The sequence below is a fragment of the Saccopteryx bilineata genome, chromosome 10 (genome assembly GCF_036850765.1).
Source record: "Saccopteryx bilineata isolate mSacBil1 chromosome 10, mSacBil1_pri_phased_curated, whole genome shotgun sequence".
Lineage (NCBI taxonomy): Eukaryota > Metazoa > Chordata > Mammalia > Chiroptera > Emballonuridae > Saccopteryx > Saccopteryx bilineata.
In genome coordinates this window covers 73,112,839-73,131,976 of record NC_089499.1, presented here as the reverse complement: position 1 = coordinate 73,131,976, position 19,138 = coordinate 73,112,839, and the positions used below count along the sequence as shown (strand labels likewise).

At 42.7% G+C, this 19,138-nt stretch overlaps 1 protein-coding gene across 13 annotated transcripts in view; it reads right to left on the bottom strand.

Annotated features, from left to right (window-relative positions):
* MAGI1 (membrane associated guanylate kinase, WW and PDZ domain containing 1) overlaps positions 1 to 19,138 on the bottom strand; it is a 761,634-nt gene that overhangs the window by 79,392 nt on the left and 663,104 nt on the right. For all 13 annotated transcript variants that reach the window (XM_066245932.1, XM_066245933.1, XM_066245924.1 and 10 more), the window contains 3 exons: positions 18,517 to 18,609; positions 12,491 to 12,673; positions 11,319 to 11,939 (listed from right to left, as the gene is read on the bottom strand). In XM_066245932.1, coding sequence (XP_066102029.1) covers positions 11,319 to 11,939; positions 12,491 to 12,673; positions 18,517 to 18,609 — 897 coding nt within the window. The remainder of the gene's footprint in view (positions 1 to 11,318; positions 11,940 to 12,490; positions 12,674 to 18,516; positions 18,610 to 19,138) is intronic.

The following is a 19,138-nucleotide window of genomic DNA, read 5'->3' as shown; positions in this document are numbered from 1 at the left end:
AGGAAGAAGCTGTCATGTGTTCCTCATGGCAGACACTTTTAACATGAGAGATACCGCCAAATTCATTTTTTATATGGAACCAAAGTAAAGGTAGAAAATAAACTCAAGGCCCTGGTTGGTTGGCTCAGTTGTAGAGCATTGGCCTGGTGTGTGGATGTCCCAGGTTCAATTCCCAGTCAGGGCACAGAGGAGAAGCACCCATCTGTTTCTCCACCCCTCTCCCTCTCACTTCTCTCTCTCTCTCTCTCTTTATCTCTTGCAGCCATGGCTTGAATGGAGCAAGTTGGCCCTGGCACTGAGGATGGCTCCATGGCTCCTGACTCAGGCACTAAGGAGAGCTCAGTTGCTGAGCAATGGAGCAATGCACCAGCTGGGCAGAGCATCGCCCCCTAGTGGGCTTGTGGAAGGGCGAATCCTGGTCAGGGTGCATGTGGGATTCTGTCTCTGCCTTCCCTCTTCTCACTGAATAAAAAAACAACAACCTCAAAATGTAAGAAAATATGTTTCTAAAGATATCTTGCTTCTGTTAAATATGTAAATGAAACAGAAAAAGAAGAAATAGTCAGTTCCTGGAATTTTGAGAAGATGGTAGTACAAATTCCCAGAAAATGGTCCACAGCAGGTCTACGCACCTCTCTATTCATGTATGCTGTCTTTGGTTAAAAAATTATAAGACCAAAAACTAGAGTTCCTTAAGATGTTTAAAGTGAGGGCGAATTTTTATGACATATAAGGAGACAAACCTAAAACAGAGACATTTTTGTATGTCTCATCTTTTGCTAAAGTCATCACAAATATAAATATGATCTAACATTATATAAAAATTCTCAAATAAAATCCTTGATAACTGTAACCCATGCAATAAACAAGAACAGCATCTTAAAACTGCATTAGTAATAAGGCCAGAAGGCTCGTTCCTAGCAAAGGTGATTCCCCCTTGCTAATTTAACTTGAACAACTTCAAATAGTTAGGAAGATATTAGGCAGCAGTGGATCTGACTAGAGGACTTGACTTCGAAATTATTTAAAATAACAAAGCACTGTAGGTAAGCAGGAAGGTCAATTAGTTTGAGATACCAAATCAGATATATATGCCAAGGAGACTTCAACATCTTTTTACACTGTTGATAGATTGCGTGGCAAATTGTAATATTACTTTATATATAAGACTTTAAGATGAATTTTCCTTGTTCTTTCTCTTTTTGGATTAAAGATAGTTTATGTAACAAAATCATTTAAATTAAGCTTCTTAAACAAAGTCAGTCTGGTGCATGGGAAGGCCCTGTAATTCGCAATAAAACTTGATGAGCTGTTCCCTTGGGACAGAGCAGATCGCCCCAGTGCTAATACTTTACAAGTCTTTTAAGTTCCCTGTGTCTCAATTTCTTGTGACCCCTAACACCTAGTTAACACATGCACAGAGCTTAGTGTGGTGCCTACACATGGAAAGAATTGAATAAATAGGACCTATTATTATTATCTGTATAAAAAATCCACTCACCACAAATTATCTTTCATTCCCTATTTTCCTTATGTTCAAAGGTATACAAATAAGGGAAAGGGTAAAATAAGAGATACCAACATCTCCCTCCTGAGAGTTCCGATAATGAGAACCCCCAGAGCAGCGCCGTCCAGCAGCACTTTCTGTGAGGACGGGGATGTGGTCTGACTGAACAGTTACCACACACGTAGCGACTAGCCACACTAAGCTCTTAAAATGCGGCCAGCTGGATCCAAGAGCTGAATTTTCACTTCCTTTTAATTAATTAAGTAACCTTGTGGCTAGTGACAACAGCGTGGGGGCTGGAGAACACACGTGCCTGGACCAACACGATTCTCCGACACGGTTCCCGGCTGTCTCCTCATCACAGGGAGCAGCCTGCGAGGGACAGCCCAGGCCTCGCAGGCAAACAGCCTGTCACCTGTCACTGTGACTCAGGTGGTCGGTCTCTCCTGCCTGTTGACTCAGCTAGAAGAGCATTCACCCCAGGAAGTGCTCTTGCATATTAGTGTTTATGAAAACAAAGGGCCTATTAATTCCTATTTCTGTCCACAGTGTGCCAGGCACGGTTGCAGGTGGTGGGGTGAAGAAATGGCAGAGACCAAGCCCCTGCTCTCCAGGCAATCACAAAGAAGGAGGGAGAAGGAGAGCAGAAACAGATGGCGGGGGAGGCTACTTCATTTTCTGTGGTGGCCAGGGCAGGCTCCTCGGAGGAAGGACCTTAGAGCTGAAGCCTGAAGGCCGGGCGTGAGCCCTGTGGCACTCTGGAAGGGAAAAATACGGACCAGGGGAAAGAGCTCGTGCTCAGGCCCTGGCACAAGACTTCAGAATTTTCTCTGAATGATGGGAAACCATTCTGACATGAGAAGTGACTTGATCCAACTGACATTAGATCACTCTGGACAGAGAATGGGTGGTAGGTAGGAAGCACTGAGAACTAACTTGCAAGGCCCGTACCAGGCCAGGGACACACTGGGAGGCAGACGGAGCCTGGGCACATGGAGATGGAGAGCTGCCACTGTTGGTGTGAGTGCACAGAACTATCAGGGCATCCCTCTGCCAGCAAACTGAACTCCCTCTCGGAGGCCCTGCAGCTCAACTGGGCAGATTCTGGTAGTCAAACAGATGCAATCTGCATTTCAGTCTCCAGTCCAAGATTAAAGGCAGAGGAAGGACAGACATCTGGCCACCCCAGGTTTAGATCTCTGGCACACAGTTCACTGTGGTTCTGATTATGATAACTGTGCGTCATCTCAGAAAGAAAAAACCCACACAAAGAAGACCTACCGCTAATGATGGGCTTGGATGATGAGATTGATATTGCTTTCCCACTTGGATCAATGATATGATCGACTAAATACTATCAGTAAATTTGGATGAAAATTAAGTGGCATCAACTTGCCCATGGACTTCAGACCATATACATTCCTTTATGTGTAAGATATACTCCTCAAGAGTTAAGGTATTAGAGTTTAATACAGTAGTTAAGGACTCAGTCTCAAGACCTAGTTCCTAGGTTCAAATCCTGACTTGCCAATAATTAGCTTTGTGATTCTGGATAAATTACTGAACTTCTCTAGCCTCATTGTTCTCCTCTCTAAAATGGAGCTAACATTTCACTTATCTCAGAGGGCTCTTTTGAGTTATGAGTTAAAAAATGTTTAGAAACAATGATGCCTGGCACGTTTGAAAGTATTTACTGTTTTTTTTTTACAGTGCCTTAAGCAAGAAGGAGTCTCCTATAGGCTTTCCCAGACAAACCAGGAATCTCCCCTTTGCTAGATAAGCAAATTTAGCTGTGAGTTTCACACTGAAAACAAAAACAATTGCTTCAACCTCACTCCAGCCAGCATAGGGGCCAGCAAATATGGCCTCATTGTCCAGAGAGGCTGCCTCAGAATCACGCTGCCAGTCGCTAGCAGTTCCAAGGCGGTCACAACAATGAGCTGTGGGGAGGTGTCATCTGCGTATGTGTATTGCTTGTACCATGATAACAGGCCTGGCACACAGTAAATACTCATCATGATAGTGGTAATATCATTACCATTACTACTGCCATTTTCATATCTAACTTTCCCTTTCAGTCTTTTTATCATCTTTATACAGTTATGAGGTGTGACTATGAAGCTATATGATTAATTTTCTATCGTGATTTATGGAGCAAGTTTAATTTATTTAACTAGAATTTCCTGAGATCTCACCATATGCTATTTCCCCATGAGGTACCAGGGATATATAATCCAAGGTGGGCCATTGCTGGTTGGCCCAGTGTGTGGAAGTCCCAGGTTCAATTCCCAGTCAGGACACACAGAAGTGATCATCTGCTTTTCTATACCTTCCCCTCGCCCCCTTCTCTTCCTCTCTCCCTGTCTCTCTCACTCTCCCTCTCCCCCTCCTGCAGCCATGACTCAAAAGGTTCAAGTAAAGTTGGCCTTGGGCTCTGAGGATGACTCCATGGCCTCACCTCAGGTGCTGAAATAGCTCAATTGATGAGTAACAGAACAACAGCCCCAAACAGCAGAGAATCTCCTGGTAGGGGGCTTTCTGGGTGGATCCCAGTCGGTCAGGGTGCATGCAGGAGAGTCTGTCTCTGCCTCCCCTCCTCTCACTTAATAATAATAATAATAATAATAATAATAATAATAAAGAGCCCAGAGACCAGGTCCTGGTCAGTTGGCTCAGTGGAAGAGCGTTGGCCTAGCATGTGGAAGTCCCGGGTTCGATCCCTGGCCAGGGCACATGGGAAAAGCGTCCATCTGCTTCTCCACCCTTCCCCCCTTTCCTTTCTCTATCTCTTTCTGCCCCTCCTGCAGCCAAGGCTCCATTAGAGCAAAGTTGGCCCAGGCATTGAGGATGGCTCCATGGCCTCTACCTCAGGAGCTAGAATGGCTCTGGTTGCAAAGGAGCAACGCCCCAGATGGGTAGAGCATTGCCTCCTAGTGGATTTGCCAGGTGGATCCCAGTTGGGCACATGTAGAAGTCTGTCTATCTGCCTCCGCACTTCTCACTTCAGAAAAATACAACAACAACAACAACAACAATAATAATAAAGAGTCCAAGGTGCACAGAGACCTGTCCTCTAGGAATCCTAACATTGCATTATTTTATATTCAGATCCTAAAATGACTTAGCAGCCTGACAAACACATTCTGTAGACAGCTGTGCAGACTGGAAAGCAGAACATCCCCTCTATTACTGTTGTGATCAGCAAACACCACCGGAGACTGCTCCAAAGGCACACCTCCAAGATCCATTCTCCCTTCTACTTTACTCAGGAGTAGGAAATGTAGAATGTGGGAGCTGAAATGGACCTTAGGGAAGACTGAGAAATCTGTTGCCTATAAAGCAGATTTTAAAAGAAGGCCATTACTCGGCAATGAGAATAATTGTTTAGTTTTATAAACTTATTTCTCCCCAAGTTCTATGACAGAACCAAACCAGAAGGACTCCCGAGGGCAGGGCTTGACACTGCTTTCGCCTCTGGCTGCACAGCAGAGTCCCTGGCAGAGCTTCTGAAAAACCCAGGTGCTGGGTGGCCAAGCATTGAGATTAAGATACACCAGGTCCAGGCTGGAGGGTTTTCACTGTTTTTCAGTAAGTAAAAAGCCACCCAAAGACAGTTGCTTCTAACATGAGGCAGCATCAGTAAAACACCACTGACTTATCGTGAGACCACTTCCACATTAGGAATTAGCATAAATGCTGTCTTTATCGCCATCATGTGTGGCCACGTGCCAAGTCAGTGTCACCCTTCCCGTTTGTCAGATGACTTGCCTAAGGGCACAAAACCAGTAAAGGTAGGAGCTGGCATTTAAACTTGCATATCTGGCTCTAAAATCTTGTGTTTTTTTCTTTACACATCTGTTAAAACAAGATAATAGGACCAACATGAAGTCACTTATGTTAAGTTCCATGTCACTAAACCCAAATTTTAACCATTTAGCTATTGTTTTGGTCTCTCCTTAGAATGGAATCGTAAACCAGTCCATATGAAATGATCTGGTCAGCTCTAGTGAGGCAATCTGTCTGATAGACCCCTACTGTCCCCTGAAGGAAGGTGACCTAACACAATCATGCCAGTGTTTACCAGTGACACTTCCTGTGCCGCTCTCTCTGCCTGTAAAGTCTTCTGTAGTGTTCAGCCCCTTGGAGCCCTTTCTGTCAGTTAGATGGGATGCTGTCCAATTCACAAATCACTGAATAAAGCCAAGAAGATCTTTATTTTTAAAATATTTTTTATTGATTGATTTCAGAGAGAGAGAGAGAGAGAGAGACAATGATATGTTGTTCCATTTGTTTATACATTCGTTGGTTGATTCTTTTATGTGCCCAGACCAGGGGTTGAACCTGCAACCTTGGAGTACCAGGATGATTCTCTAACCAACTGAGCCACCCGGCCACGGCAATAAGATCTTTAAAATTTATTCAGTTGAGTTTTGTTATTCTACACATCATGAGGTCATTCTTTGCACAAAATTAGAGCCAAATGGGTCAGCCTACAGGTGATCTAGTTCAAATCAACCATTTTTTAAATTTATTTTTTGATAAAGAAATGAATCTCGAGGCAGGTGCAGTGCCGGGGTGAGAGAGGGAGCATGTGCGGTGCGGTTTGAACTGGCGGTGGCGCCAGACACACCCACTACAGCTTTTCTTCAGTACGGAGCTCCTCTCAACACAAGCGAATATAAGTTCTCCACTGTCATAAAGCATTGCCAAATCTTCTCTTGAAACAAAGTATTCTGACACAACCTAGAATTATATTTTAAAGAATGACCCACCTTGAAATAGTGAGATACAGAAAATATTTTATACAGAGGGGTACAGATAGTTATATGCTTCATATAAGACAATCTCTTTCTTTTAAAAAGTAAAAAAAAAAACCCCAAAAACAACCTTTCAGGGACATATTCTATATATTTTGTAAATTAAAAAAACCCAAACCTATACTAAAAGTAATAACCACCTCTAGTGATTTCCAAATACCTTTAAAAAAAGTCTCTAATCTATACTCACGCTGGTGTCAGAGGACAGGCCATCTGAATGCAAAGGCCATGTTAAAAAATAAATTAAAAATAAAATTTAAGAAAGCGTTTTCCTGACTGGCCAGCAGAGGGAGATGGCGGACGGGCAGGCACAGGAGCTGGGAGCCAGACGCAGCAGGAACTCACACAGGGTCGTGCCTCCTGACCACCCAGAGGACGATCGGACATGTGGAGGCAGCATTAAAAAAAGGCAAATGTATGTTCTTCTTGTTTCCGAACATTGGTTATCAAACAAATATGATTTTAAGTTAATAAAATTGTAACTGGAACTAATTTCATTTTTTGAACAAAAAACAAAAAACTCACTCCCGGGGGTCAGTGAGCATGAAAAAAAAGTCATTACTCAAAGGGTTAGCAACCTGACTGATGGACCAGCAGCCAGGGTCACTTTCACGGAGAACAGATTTATAAGCAAACCAGTGATGGCCCCAGGTGTTAGGGCATGTGGATAGACACTCCCAGCAACTCCACGCCTGACCCAACAAATCATCTGACTCCAGAAATTTACAAATGATATTTCAAACTCTGCTTGATTTCCAGGTGTGGAGTGGAGTGGGGTTGGGGAGAGTGGGATGAAAAATACTACAAACTAAAATATACCTAATCTTGAAAAGAACTAAAAAGCAAAATCAGCTTGTAGTGTTAAAAGTTAAAACAAAATGCAAACGTAGCCAGTTACTGCCCAAAATTGAAAAAGACAGTTTTTTAAATCACTGACAGTGCCTGACCTGTGGTGGCACAGCGGAGGGGGCATCAACCTGAAACACGGGGTCGCAGGTTCAAAACCCCAGGCTTGACCATCCAAGGCACGTGTGAGAAGCAACTACAAGTTGATGCTTCCCGCTCCTCCCTGCCCCCCTGCTTTTCACTCTCTCTCTTTCCTCTCTCTAAAATAAATAAATAAATCACAGAAAGCCTCATTCTCAGGATCTGAATTCCTGAGAATCACAGTGTGGACTTAACGAATTTCTCAATCTGCTTTCTTGGAGTAATAACAGAAATGAGCTTCATTAGAAAGAATCACCAGATATTTAGGAATATTCTCAACTAGCTGCCTTCAGAACTCAGAAACCGGAATGATTGTCTGCTTCAACCATTAAACACTGTTTTTCTTTTATAGAGATGCCTCTTACTAGATACCTGACTTCATGTACCATGAGCCTAACTTTGGGAGTTGCTTGCATCAACTTCTGAGACAAGAGACAACTATTGAACTGAACTGACCTATTCTTAAGAGTGAGATTGGTTTCTAATACCAGCACATAATAGTATCCCGACTGGTCCTTTCCCAATGCTAAAAACTGACTTAAATCTGAGCTGACTATAAATTCACATATAGCAAGCTCATTTCTAATCCATATACCCCTTCAAAGCACATGATGAACCAAAGGAAGGCATTGCACTATGGCATCAAATGACTTTAAAATGATTTTTCTGATCGGTGATGTTTTCTGAGAGAGAAATGCTAATCAAAAGGGGGACAATGAGGAAGGAATAGAGTGAAGAAATAAAAGGGAGTGCTATGGTCAAACTGCTGAACTGGTAAAATCAAGAAGGTTGACATATGAGAAAACAATTCTTTTCTTGTTCTAACTAGCCTGGGAACTTAAAAATTTTTTAACTTTCCAGTCCTGCTTCAATGCCTGGAGATATATCAAACCTCCAGATAACCTTCTGGTTACCCTCTGAGGAACTAAGGAAAGAATGTTCATGTCCCCAGACCACTTGACGTCTAGTATCCAGACCACTGGTCACCTAGGATAACCATTTCACACCAATCCATAAGCTAAGATTACAAAACTGATTTTCTCAAGAATGTGCTTTTTACTATAAAAACCTTTGGCTTTTATTTCACCTTTGAGAAACTCTGGCTATTGCTTCCTTATGCTTCCAGTCTGCAAATCCTAAGCCCTTTGAATAAATCTTTCCCATTTAAAAGAAAAGAAAGGATTAGGGAAATGGCTATTTACGTTCTCATTCAACTGAGCTTCTGTATTTGCTACCTCCCTGGACCTTCTTAGTTGCATCCCATCACACAGGACAGATGACTAAAATGTCAGTGCCAACTGAAATAACTAATGTGTGGCAGAAACAGCCATATTTTATATGCTTTCTAAAAAGATTGATAGTAACTACTGCTTGCCTGCCAATGGCACACGTACAAACTTTCTGTCCCACACGTGAATCAAACACAAGATATATGGTGTGTTTTAAAGACTGCTGATGTCAGTGATCTTACATTGCTCAGGTTCTCGGATAAACTATGTAGATGTTGACTAATAAGGCAGTATATTCTGGATCTTTCCATATTCATGTAATGTTATAAAATATAATGCCAGTAACAAAAAGAAGGTCTCAGAAATTAAGAACAGAAAATGCAAACATATCTGAAATCAAGAGGTATGCTTCTATAATCAATTGTTTGCTAATTTGGGCATATTCATTCTAATATGATTCTAGTAACTATTGTCTGTTAGTAGACTGTATGAGACTTTAAGTGAATCTAACAAAAAGGGAAACCTGAACACACTGACAAAGGAAATGAGGGAGCAAATAAACTAGGTAGGAGAGCACAGTGGTTTGTAACTCCAATAAGCAGTGGCTGAATCAGAGATGTGTGTCCCTGGTGAACTACGGACTACTGAAAAGTTTCCAAGTTGATGACTACAGAAATTAGCAATTAGGTAAAAAATCATGTTATTCAGAGTCAAGCAAGGCAGAGTACTGAATTGCCAACTGCAGACTGAAGGTGAACTCAGTCACACCATGAGCTGGCCCCTTCCTACCTGTCAGGGGCTGGGTGAAAACAAGAAGAGAGGCGTGGGCCAGCGTGGAAGTGCTTTGTCAACTGCTAGAGAATGTATGAGTGCCGGGCATTACCACCATCATCCTTACACTCAAGTCACGTCCTACTATATCTGAGTCACTGTTTAAAAACAGTCAAGTGATCTAGGTACAAAAGACTTCAAAACTGTTTTGGTGGAAACATTTTTAAGAGTAAAATCCGCATAGTGGCATTTAGAACTGCGCAAGAGAGATGGAGCATTTCAGTGCACTCAGCTGCTCCAAATTTTGGGTTTCGTTTCCATGACACCTGTCGTTCTGATCACAGAATGCAGAGCTTCTCAGGAGCATGAGAACATGGCTGTGGTGACATACACGAGCGCCAATGCTGCAACTGAACCAAGAGAAATAGAAGTCTGGGTCCTCAGCTCTTTTCAGAGGGTCAGAATATGCCGTGCCTGAAATAAATCACCCTGGCGAGGATCGAGGGAACAGCCCATCTCAGGCTCCTTGTGTGAGGTGTTCAACCAAGACTAGTCACAAAGAATCAGAAACAAGACATTTAATATCAGGGGAAATATTTTTCAGAGTGAGGTCCTTCCTAGGAGTTCTGGTAGGGCAAGGGTGGGGCATGAGGGCTGGAGGAAGAAGGAAGTCTAACATTTTAAGATTTAGAATACCCCATTTATCGGAAATCCTTAACCACTTCATTCAAATGTGGGTACACTGACAACTGGTAGGGGCCTGGCTAGGTAGCTCTGTTGGTTAGAGCACTGTCTCAATGTGCCAAGACTGTGGGTTAGATATCTGATCAAGGCACATCTAAGAATCAACTGATGAATGCACAGATGGGTAAAGCAAAAAATTGATGTCTCTCTTTCCCTCTCTCAAATCAATAAGTTAAAAAAAATACAATTGGTGGAGATGTTGTACCTGACAAGTGTAAGTAATCACATCATCCATCCATCCATTCAATTCATTCATTCATTCATTCATGCATGCATGCAATCAATACCTATTTACTCATGAACACCTAGCAGGAATCAGGTGTTGCATTAAATGCTGAAGATACAGCTGTCAACATGTGGACATGAAGCCTGGCTTTATGGATCTTACATTCAAGTGAAAAAGAGAGAGCAGCAAAAAATACATATACAAATCAATGACTTGTGATCATCATCAAAGCTATGAAGAAATTGAATAATGCAGTGGAGACTTCATGGAGGTATTGGGGGCTACTTTAGATAAAGTGATCAGTGAAGCCTTCTCGCAGGCGGAGAATTGAATGAGATTGAGCTAGCCAAGGAAAGAGCTCGAATAGAGCATTCTAAGCAGAGGGAACAGCAAGTGCAAAGGCCCTGAGACAGAAAGGGCTTGGAGCTTTAATGGTACTTCAGAAAAGAAACCAGATGGCTAAAGCCTAGTGAGTAGGGGAGAAGAGTGTGAGATGAGGTTGGAAGGGCAGCCAGGAGCTACATTTTGCATGCCAAGTAGGCCAGTTTCAAGAGAATTAAAGTCTTAACATTTTTTTTAAGATTTTTTATTTATTCATTTTGGAGAGGGAAGAGAAAGTGAGAGAGAGAGAGAGAGAGAGAGAGAGAATGGGGAAGGATCCAGAAGCATCAACTCCCTTATGTGCCTTGACCAGGCAACCTCGGGGTTTCAAATCAGCGACCTCAGTGTTCCAAGTCGATGCTTTATCCACTGTGCCAACAGAGGTCAGGCCTAAAGTCTTAAAATCTTAATTGTCATTAAAAAGCACAATCTAATTTACATTTAAGAGAATCATTCTAGCTGCACATGTGCTAGCGTAATGTATAAATACAACTTTTATTCTAAAGACATTCTGAATGCATTTCCAAACATTAAAATAAAAATGATCTTAGAAAAGTAGACATTTAAAAAACCCCAATAGCCACCTGAAGACCAGGAAGTTAAACAATGGATAATGGGTTAAAAAAAATAAAACTAGAGAAAATAAATCAACATACCTCCTCGCTGTACCAACAACGTAACCTCGCTTCCCTTTGGACATTCGATCAGCATATCCACGACCTGGTTGTGGGTCAGAGCCTGCACATTCTTCTTATTCACTTCCACTATAAGATCCCCTTCCTTCAGGCCTCGGCATCGCGGACTGTCAACAATCTGTTTCACTCTTTGGCCGCCCCCACCGGGACTGTCTGCGATAGTAAAACCAAAGCCCATTGGCCCTTTGACTATATGAACAGTTATGAGTTCCGGCTGAGTGGCTATGGAGGAAGCCAAAGAGACAGTGTCATTGGGGTAACCATGGGAACCGTTTGAAGCCATGTCAGCTGGACTGCTTGGCCTGGCATCCTTCATGCCATTGATTTTGCCTGTTTTACTGCTGTGACTAGCTGGTGAATCATAGGTCTCTTGCCCGTTCACAATAATTGGTTCTTTATCCAAAATTGCCACCGAGGTCACTAAACTCGTATTGGGGTCGTCTGGGTCAAAAGGCAATGGATAACCTCGGCAGAGCTCAAGGTCCACACTGGCACCAATCGGAATGGACTGGAAGATTTTCACAACTTGTGCATGTGTGTGTCCCAAAACACAAGTGTCGTTCACACTGACAATTACATCTCCTGCAAAGGTAAGAGTTTGGGGGTTAATAAGAAAACAATACACAGAAATTTTATATCAATATTATAATATGAACACCTATCAACAGGAAGCTGAACTGAAACTGGATTTGGGGCAGTATCATGGGACACAAAGAGACTACTTCTGTTACTTATTTTAATGATGAATAAGTCATTCTTTAAGCATCTAGTGTCTTCCCTGCTACTGAGAATATGCGATCACTAAAAGAACACTGATGCTTTCTTCTAAAACAAAATCTCAAGGCAAAAATCCATGTTCAGATTTCATTTATTCAAATAGATCTACAATCTTAGCAAATTACTGCTTTATACTACTCAAGAGCACCCTAAAAGCTTCCCAAAGTTAAAATGGCTTCAAAGGTTTTCATCTATATCAGGGAATGGATTTACATATTGGAGGAATCTTGCTCATTTATAACCTTTAAAGGAGATCTGCAAACGTGTGAAATCATAGCCGCTGTTTGGTCTTATTAGGGTGCTGGGCAGAAGTCTCATCACACAGGAAAAGCTACATGGCCATGTGGCATCTCTACCTGTTTCCATTTTGCCATCCAAAGCGGCGGGGCCATCTAGGACCAAGCTCTTGATCTGAAGAAACTCATCAGGTTCGTCCCCTCCAACAACTGTGAAGCCAAAGCCACGACTGCTTTTCCGCAGCTTTGTGTGAATGAACTTGCCTTTCAATTCAGAAGGGTTTCGTGTAAAAAAGGGTTTGCCTAGATTAAAACAAGAAAGGTATAAAGAATGCCACAATGAATGAAAAGGTGAATTCAATAATGATACAACTTATACATAATTCTCCAAGCTTCTGTGCCGCATCATTTGGGTACATAGGTGTCTTACTAAAGTCCTGTCTTGATTTCAGTACTCCCCTTTGTTTATGTAGGGGCACACGGTACATGTGCCATCAGCATAGATATCCAAAAAAAAAAAATAGATTGAGGCCCTGGCCAGCTTGCTCAATGGATAGAGCATCAGCCTGGTGTATGGATGTCCTGAGTTCGATCCCCAGTCAGGGCACACAGGAGAAGTGACCATGTGCTTCTCTCCCTCTCTCTCCCCCTTTTCCCTCTCTTCTCCTGCTGCAGCCACACACTTGATTAGTTCAAGCACTGGGTCTGGGCGCTGAGGATAGCTCAGTCGATTGGAGTACTGGCCCCAGACAGGGTTGACCCCGGCTGCCAGGTGGATCCCGGTCAGGGCACATGCGGGAGTGTGTTTCTCTATCTCCCCTCCTCTCACTTAAGAAGAAAGAACAGAAGGCTAAAATAGGGGTCCATCATCTGATGCACATCCCTGGTTTCAGTTCATGTAGTTTGACAGCAACTAAACTGCTTCAGGGTCCTTCTCACTCCACTGACAATGGTGTGAGGCTTTGCTCTGTGTCTTTTGCTTTGTTACAGTTTATATTTTGCAACAGAGCTTCCAATGTGTTGCCCTGACTTGGCTTCCCCTTGTCAAGTCAATACAGCAAAACCTTTAGCTTTTAATCAAACAGAAAACTCATTCTGAAAATACATAGATAATACTAACAAACATATTATGGTCAAAAGGAATAATTTGATAAAAATGTATGATCACTACTTTCTAAATGAAAAGAGTTATGCTTTTACTTTAATTTGAATTCTAAATTCAACTGACTTTTCCTGTTAATTTGCCTCTTTTAACAATTTGTTAAATAGTCTGGATATGTTTATTGCTAAAATTTATGGTTTAAAACAAGTGGCTTGGAATATTTAAAAAGTAAAACAAAATAAAAAAACTTAAAGTAAATAAAACAGTTACTAACGAGAGCCATATAGCTCTAAATTCAGTTGTCTTTTTTAAACTAAATTAATAGATAGGTAGATAGCTAAATAATTTCCAAGCATTCTACCTGAGGTTTTACTGAATTTTCTTGGTAACATTCATAAATAACATCTCGCATAGAAACAAAAAGTTTTTGTGTTTTGTTAGTTGGGCATTTTGCTGTAATTGAGAAACGTATTGGAATTTCTCTGGTTGTCCCAAATAGTGAACATAATTCAATGTTCAGGTTCTTTCAACTTCCCTAATTACACTTTCTGTCACCTGTCCTGGCCACGGCTTCCCCATGTGTCCTATTCCTTTACTATTAAAAAGGAAGAGAGAGAGAGAGAGAGAGAGAGAGAGAGAGAGAGAAATGTCTCCATGACCCCTGCTCTAAAGCCGGGAGCACCCAGGAAGGAAAGTTATTTTTGGTCAGCTGTATCTAAAAAGGCCTTTTTAAAAAGGTGTCTGGGCACACATACAATTTATAATTGCACATTTCAAAAGTTTCTGGCTCTTAAAAAGGCTCTCTTAAATTGTCTGGAGTTCTAGTCTGCTCATCAGCCTCCTCCCTGCTTAGAGTAGTCCCGAGGCTGGTTGGAAGCTTGACAAGCCACAGTCCTGTCACCATGGCTAAAGTATAGAAAGATATGGCAGAATTACCCGAGTAAGGTCATCCGCCAGGCACCAGGAGGATGATGTCAAACGCAGTCAAGGCTGTGGAAAGATGGCTGCCAATACAATCATCAGATGGACAACTAAGGACTAGTGGGACAGCCCCCACATTTACTTTGGGGCGTGTGTGCACAGCCTACATCCTTGAGGTAGAGGCTGCAAGAGGGGTCGGAGGGCTTCTCTCAGTAGCCACCCCCTGCTCAGTGAGGCTTTCCCTGACAACCTCGTGAAAGATCGCAGCACCTCCTCCAACCTTCCCAGTCTCCCTTTCCTGCTTTATTTTTGTGCTTAGCCAGCTACAGTCTATCTCCCACTTCCTGGTTTGGTATTTGGCTCCCTGTCCCTACTCCGTGCATGAGAGGCCTCACACGTGCATGCACACACACACAGCCACTAAACATGAGCTCTGTGCAGACCTCTGCTTGTGTATCCAGTGCCGAATACTGCTCCAAGACACGCTCAGAATGACTGACTGAATGGATGGCAGCACAAAGAAATGAGATTGAAGATGTCTTTGAGAAAGCTGAAGGAGGTGGGTGGGTGTTTATGCTTTTTACCCTTGTCCTAGGCTAAGTCAGAAGATGTGAAAATGTGCCTGGCAGTTTATCTAAAAGAATTCTTTTAAAACCCATTAGTATTTTTTGAGCTTAGAATGTTTTCAATTTAATACAGACATGAGCAGTGCGTGAAATTACACCACTGATGTCCTCTTCCAAGGCTTGACTAGGGAGGGAAGATCAGAGGGCTACACTTTTATGCACATTTTATTGTGTTTTATGTATGGGAGGGTCACCAGTTAAAGGAGCTTTGGAAATGAAACGCCTTTCTACCCATGAGCAGTGATTGAGAGCTCTCCCTGCTGCAGTCCTGTGGTCCATGTCATCTTCCAGGAGATTCTAGTCTGTTGACTAGTTGCCAGTTGTAATATCTGGTTATGGGAGGGAATCAGCTGGGTAGCTCTTTAAATTGTACTCATTTTCAGGGCCCGCCCTAGACTCACTGAATCTGGATCTCTGGGTCTCAGCCCCCAAATTGGCTTTTGAACACCCTTCAGGTGCTCGCTCCCGTCAGACTGGCGCCATTCTTGGCACCCGTCAGAAGGCCTGGACCACCGCCAGCCCACGCCCTCTGCAGCGCAGTTGTCACTGTTGAGAGACCGCAGCTCGGAGACTGCACAGCAGAGGGGCCCTGAGAACACAAGTGCTTCTCTGGGAGAATGCACTGAGCCTCTCCCAAATCCCAAACCAACGTGGGACCAGAGAGAGTCAAAGAAAAAAGAAAAAATGCCTAGAAAATACTCTGGCTGGTGGCTGGCTCAGTGGTTAAACATCGGCCTGGCGTGTGGATATCCCAGGTTCGATTTCCAGTCACAGTCCCAGGGCACACAAGAAAAGCGACCATCTGCTTCTGCAACCCCTCCTTTCCCCTCCTGCAGAAATGGCGCAAGTGACTTGGCCTCAGGCACTGAGGATAGCTGATGGCCTCCACTCAGGTGCTAAAAAAAAAAGAAAGAAAAAGAAAAAGAAAGAAAGAAAGAACAAAAGAAAGAAAGAAAAAAGGAAAGAAAGAAAGAAGGAAAGAAAGAAAGAAAGAAAGAAAAGAAAAGGCTCAGTTACTAAGCAACAGAACAAGGGCCCGAGATTGGCAGAGCTTTGCCACCCTAGTGGGCTTGCTAGGTGGATTCTCGTCCAGGGTGCATGTGGGAGCCTATCTCTTTGCCTCCACTCCTCTCACTAGAAAAAAAAAATAGACCTAAAAAAAAGAAGAAATCTGGGATGAAGCACCTAGCACAGATAAATAACTTCTAGACCCTGCCTCAGTTGGCACACTAAGTTTTTTGGCACCCAGAACCTGAACCTCCCTTTTTTTCAGTGAGAGGAGGGTAGGCAGAGAGATAAACTCCCACATGAGCCCCTGACTGGAATGTACCCGGCAAGCCCACTAGGGGGCGATGCTCTGTCCATCTGAGGCATTGCTCCATTGCTCAGGAACCAAGCTCTTCTTAGCACCTGAGGTGGAAACCATGGAGCCAACCTCAGAGTGGGGGGGCTAACTTGCTCAAGTTGAGCCATGGCTGCAGGAGGGAGGAGGGAGAGAGTGTGTGTGTGTGTGTGAGAGAGAGAGAAGCGAGAGGGTTAGGGGTGGAAAAGCAGATGGGTGCTTCTCCTGTGTGCCCTGACCAGGAATCAGACCCAGACATCGACACACTGGGACCACCTTCTCCCACTAAGCCAATCACCAGGGCCTGAATCTTTAAAGCTTTAATTTGTTTAATCTCTAGGATAATTCTTTAAGGAAGGTCAGCTGCTTATTGCATATGTAGGCATGTAAATCCATGTACATACGTGTATTCTTTCACTCCACAATAAATTTCCGCAGAAGCTAGATAGCAAAGGAACTCTGCCTAGTTTGGAGTGCCCTACAGGAAAAAAGACACAGTCTCCTGCCTCCCGGAGATTTCGGTCTAAAGAGGAAACTATTGTTAAAACAGCTGAATACAAATAAACTCTAATCATAAACTGTCAAATTCTATAAATGAGAAGAGTACATGGAAAGGGTGACTGTAACGGGGACTCCAGCAATAACCTGAGACGAGCAGAGTTGGCCAAGCCAACCCCGGCAGGAACAGACAGCTGCAGAGGGCAAACGTGTGGGCTGCCACCAAGCCCCGCTGGTTCGGGGAACTGAGCAGCTATGCAACCGACTCACCACGAGCGGAAATACAACACTCACTTCTGGAGGGGTTCTACTTTCAAAAAATGGGAAGGAGGCTACAATCATGCTGATATTAATTAATGTTATTATCTACTATGTTCTATCTTTACTAAATCCATTATCACAAAAAAGTACATCCAAGCCAGAAGAAATTATTCTACATAAATTTATATTAATACTAATCTCATGACAATATCAGCTAACAGGGAAACAATTTCTTTCTCATGAAAATTATAATGACAAATTAAAATTAGAGAAAATAATTATTCAACTTACCTACTTACATCTCTTTAAAAACGAGATGATAATTTCACAGTCTTTTTAAAAAAATTTTCTTTATTTATTCATTGTGAGAGGAGAGAGAGAGTGAGAGAGAGAGAAGAGGAGAGAGAGAAAGAGGGGAGGAGCAGGAAGCTTCAACTCCCATATGTGCCTTAGACCAGGCAAGTGCAGGGTATTGAACCGGCGACCTCAGCATTCCAGGTCGATGCTTTATCCACTGCGCCACCACAGGTCAGGCCATTTCACAGTCTTTTTAACAGCTCTGTACCAACTCTATCAAATATGGCACCTTGTTCGGTTTTTCTTATTTAAAAAAACCCAAAAACTAAACAAACCTTAACACCTTTTCTACCACTTAACATTAATGAGATCTGAAAGTAGCAACATTCTAGAGCTTTCAATTTTAAAAAATGAACCTTTCTAGGGGACTCCAACTTTTTGTGAATGCAAATAAGTGAGACTCAATAAAATGTAAAACATGAATAAATGCCACAACTGCAGGAATCGGAGAAGAGAATTTAAAACAATACTGAATGATTATACATTTACAGAAAAATTTTTGTTAAAACCAAATATGTTGACTAGAACCTTGCAATATCTAATGGTTAGTTTTCAATCTGTCTTATTAAACACAACTGTTAAATATCTGTGGTCTCTAAATCATTGGTTCACAATTTTATGATGCTTTGGCCTCCCAGAGATACTTCTGATTGTCACAACAGGGGCAGGGTGCTACTGGCATCTAGTGGGTGAGACCAGGGATGCTCTAACACCTTGCACAGAACAGCCCCCACAACACAGAACTATCTGGTCCCAAAGGTCAACTGTGCTAAGTTGAGAAACCCTGGTTTAATTGATCCTCCAGGACAAGCAGTCATCACTTCCAAAGCATTGCAAATAGCTGAAGACATTCACACAAAAAAAGTTTCTCATCTTTTTGACAATTTCAATTAGTGATACATTGAAATGTTCGATCATTATGGTTTTTATTGTTAAATAAATGACTTGAGAGTTATAAGATTCCACTCCACTCTAAAAGCATCTTTCAAAATTTAGGTTTTTGAGCTAAAATCATTCTGTGATTATAGAAACTCTTTACCCTGAAGTGGAGCTTCTCTGGGAGGCTCCGGATTGCTTGGGGGGTGGTTGGGAATCACAGGAGGCACGAGCGATGAGCGGTCTTCTGTCCACTCTGCAGGAAAGGGAAGAAAGAGCTCACTTAGGATCCACCATCTGCATAATTATAAAGCTGCCCGAATCAATAAAAAACCAGGGCCAAGACCTTTAAAAAAAATTTGGTGTTTGATCCCACTCTATGCTAAGAATATCAAGACACTCTCTCTCTTTCCTAAGACCTTTGAGGATAGAAATATTGTGATATAATCAATCCATCTCCAGTTCTCTCTGGCTGGAGAGTCTACAGTGAGACTAAAAACATCAGGAAGGACAGAGCAAACTAGAGCCAGACCAATAAGGAAGACACTTCTCTACAGCAAAGGAGACAGGGGCAGGTGTGCTACGCCAGCCTGTCTGAGGGCATGAAGGTCAATCTCAGTCTGCTGGGATGCTGTCTCCTATCATCTCTGAACTCCTGGACCCTAAGTCTAGTCTTATTCCCCTGGGAGACCCAGCAGTGACTCAGTGAGTGACACTTGACATTTACCCATGAGTTCCTGTCCAGCTCAGCTCACGTATTCAATTAAGAATCCTCCAAACTCTAC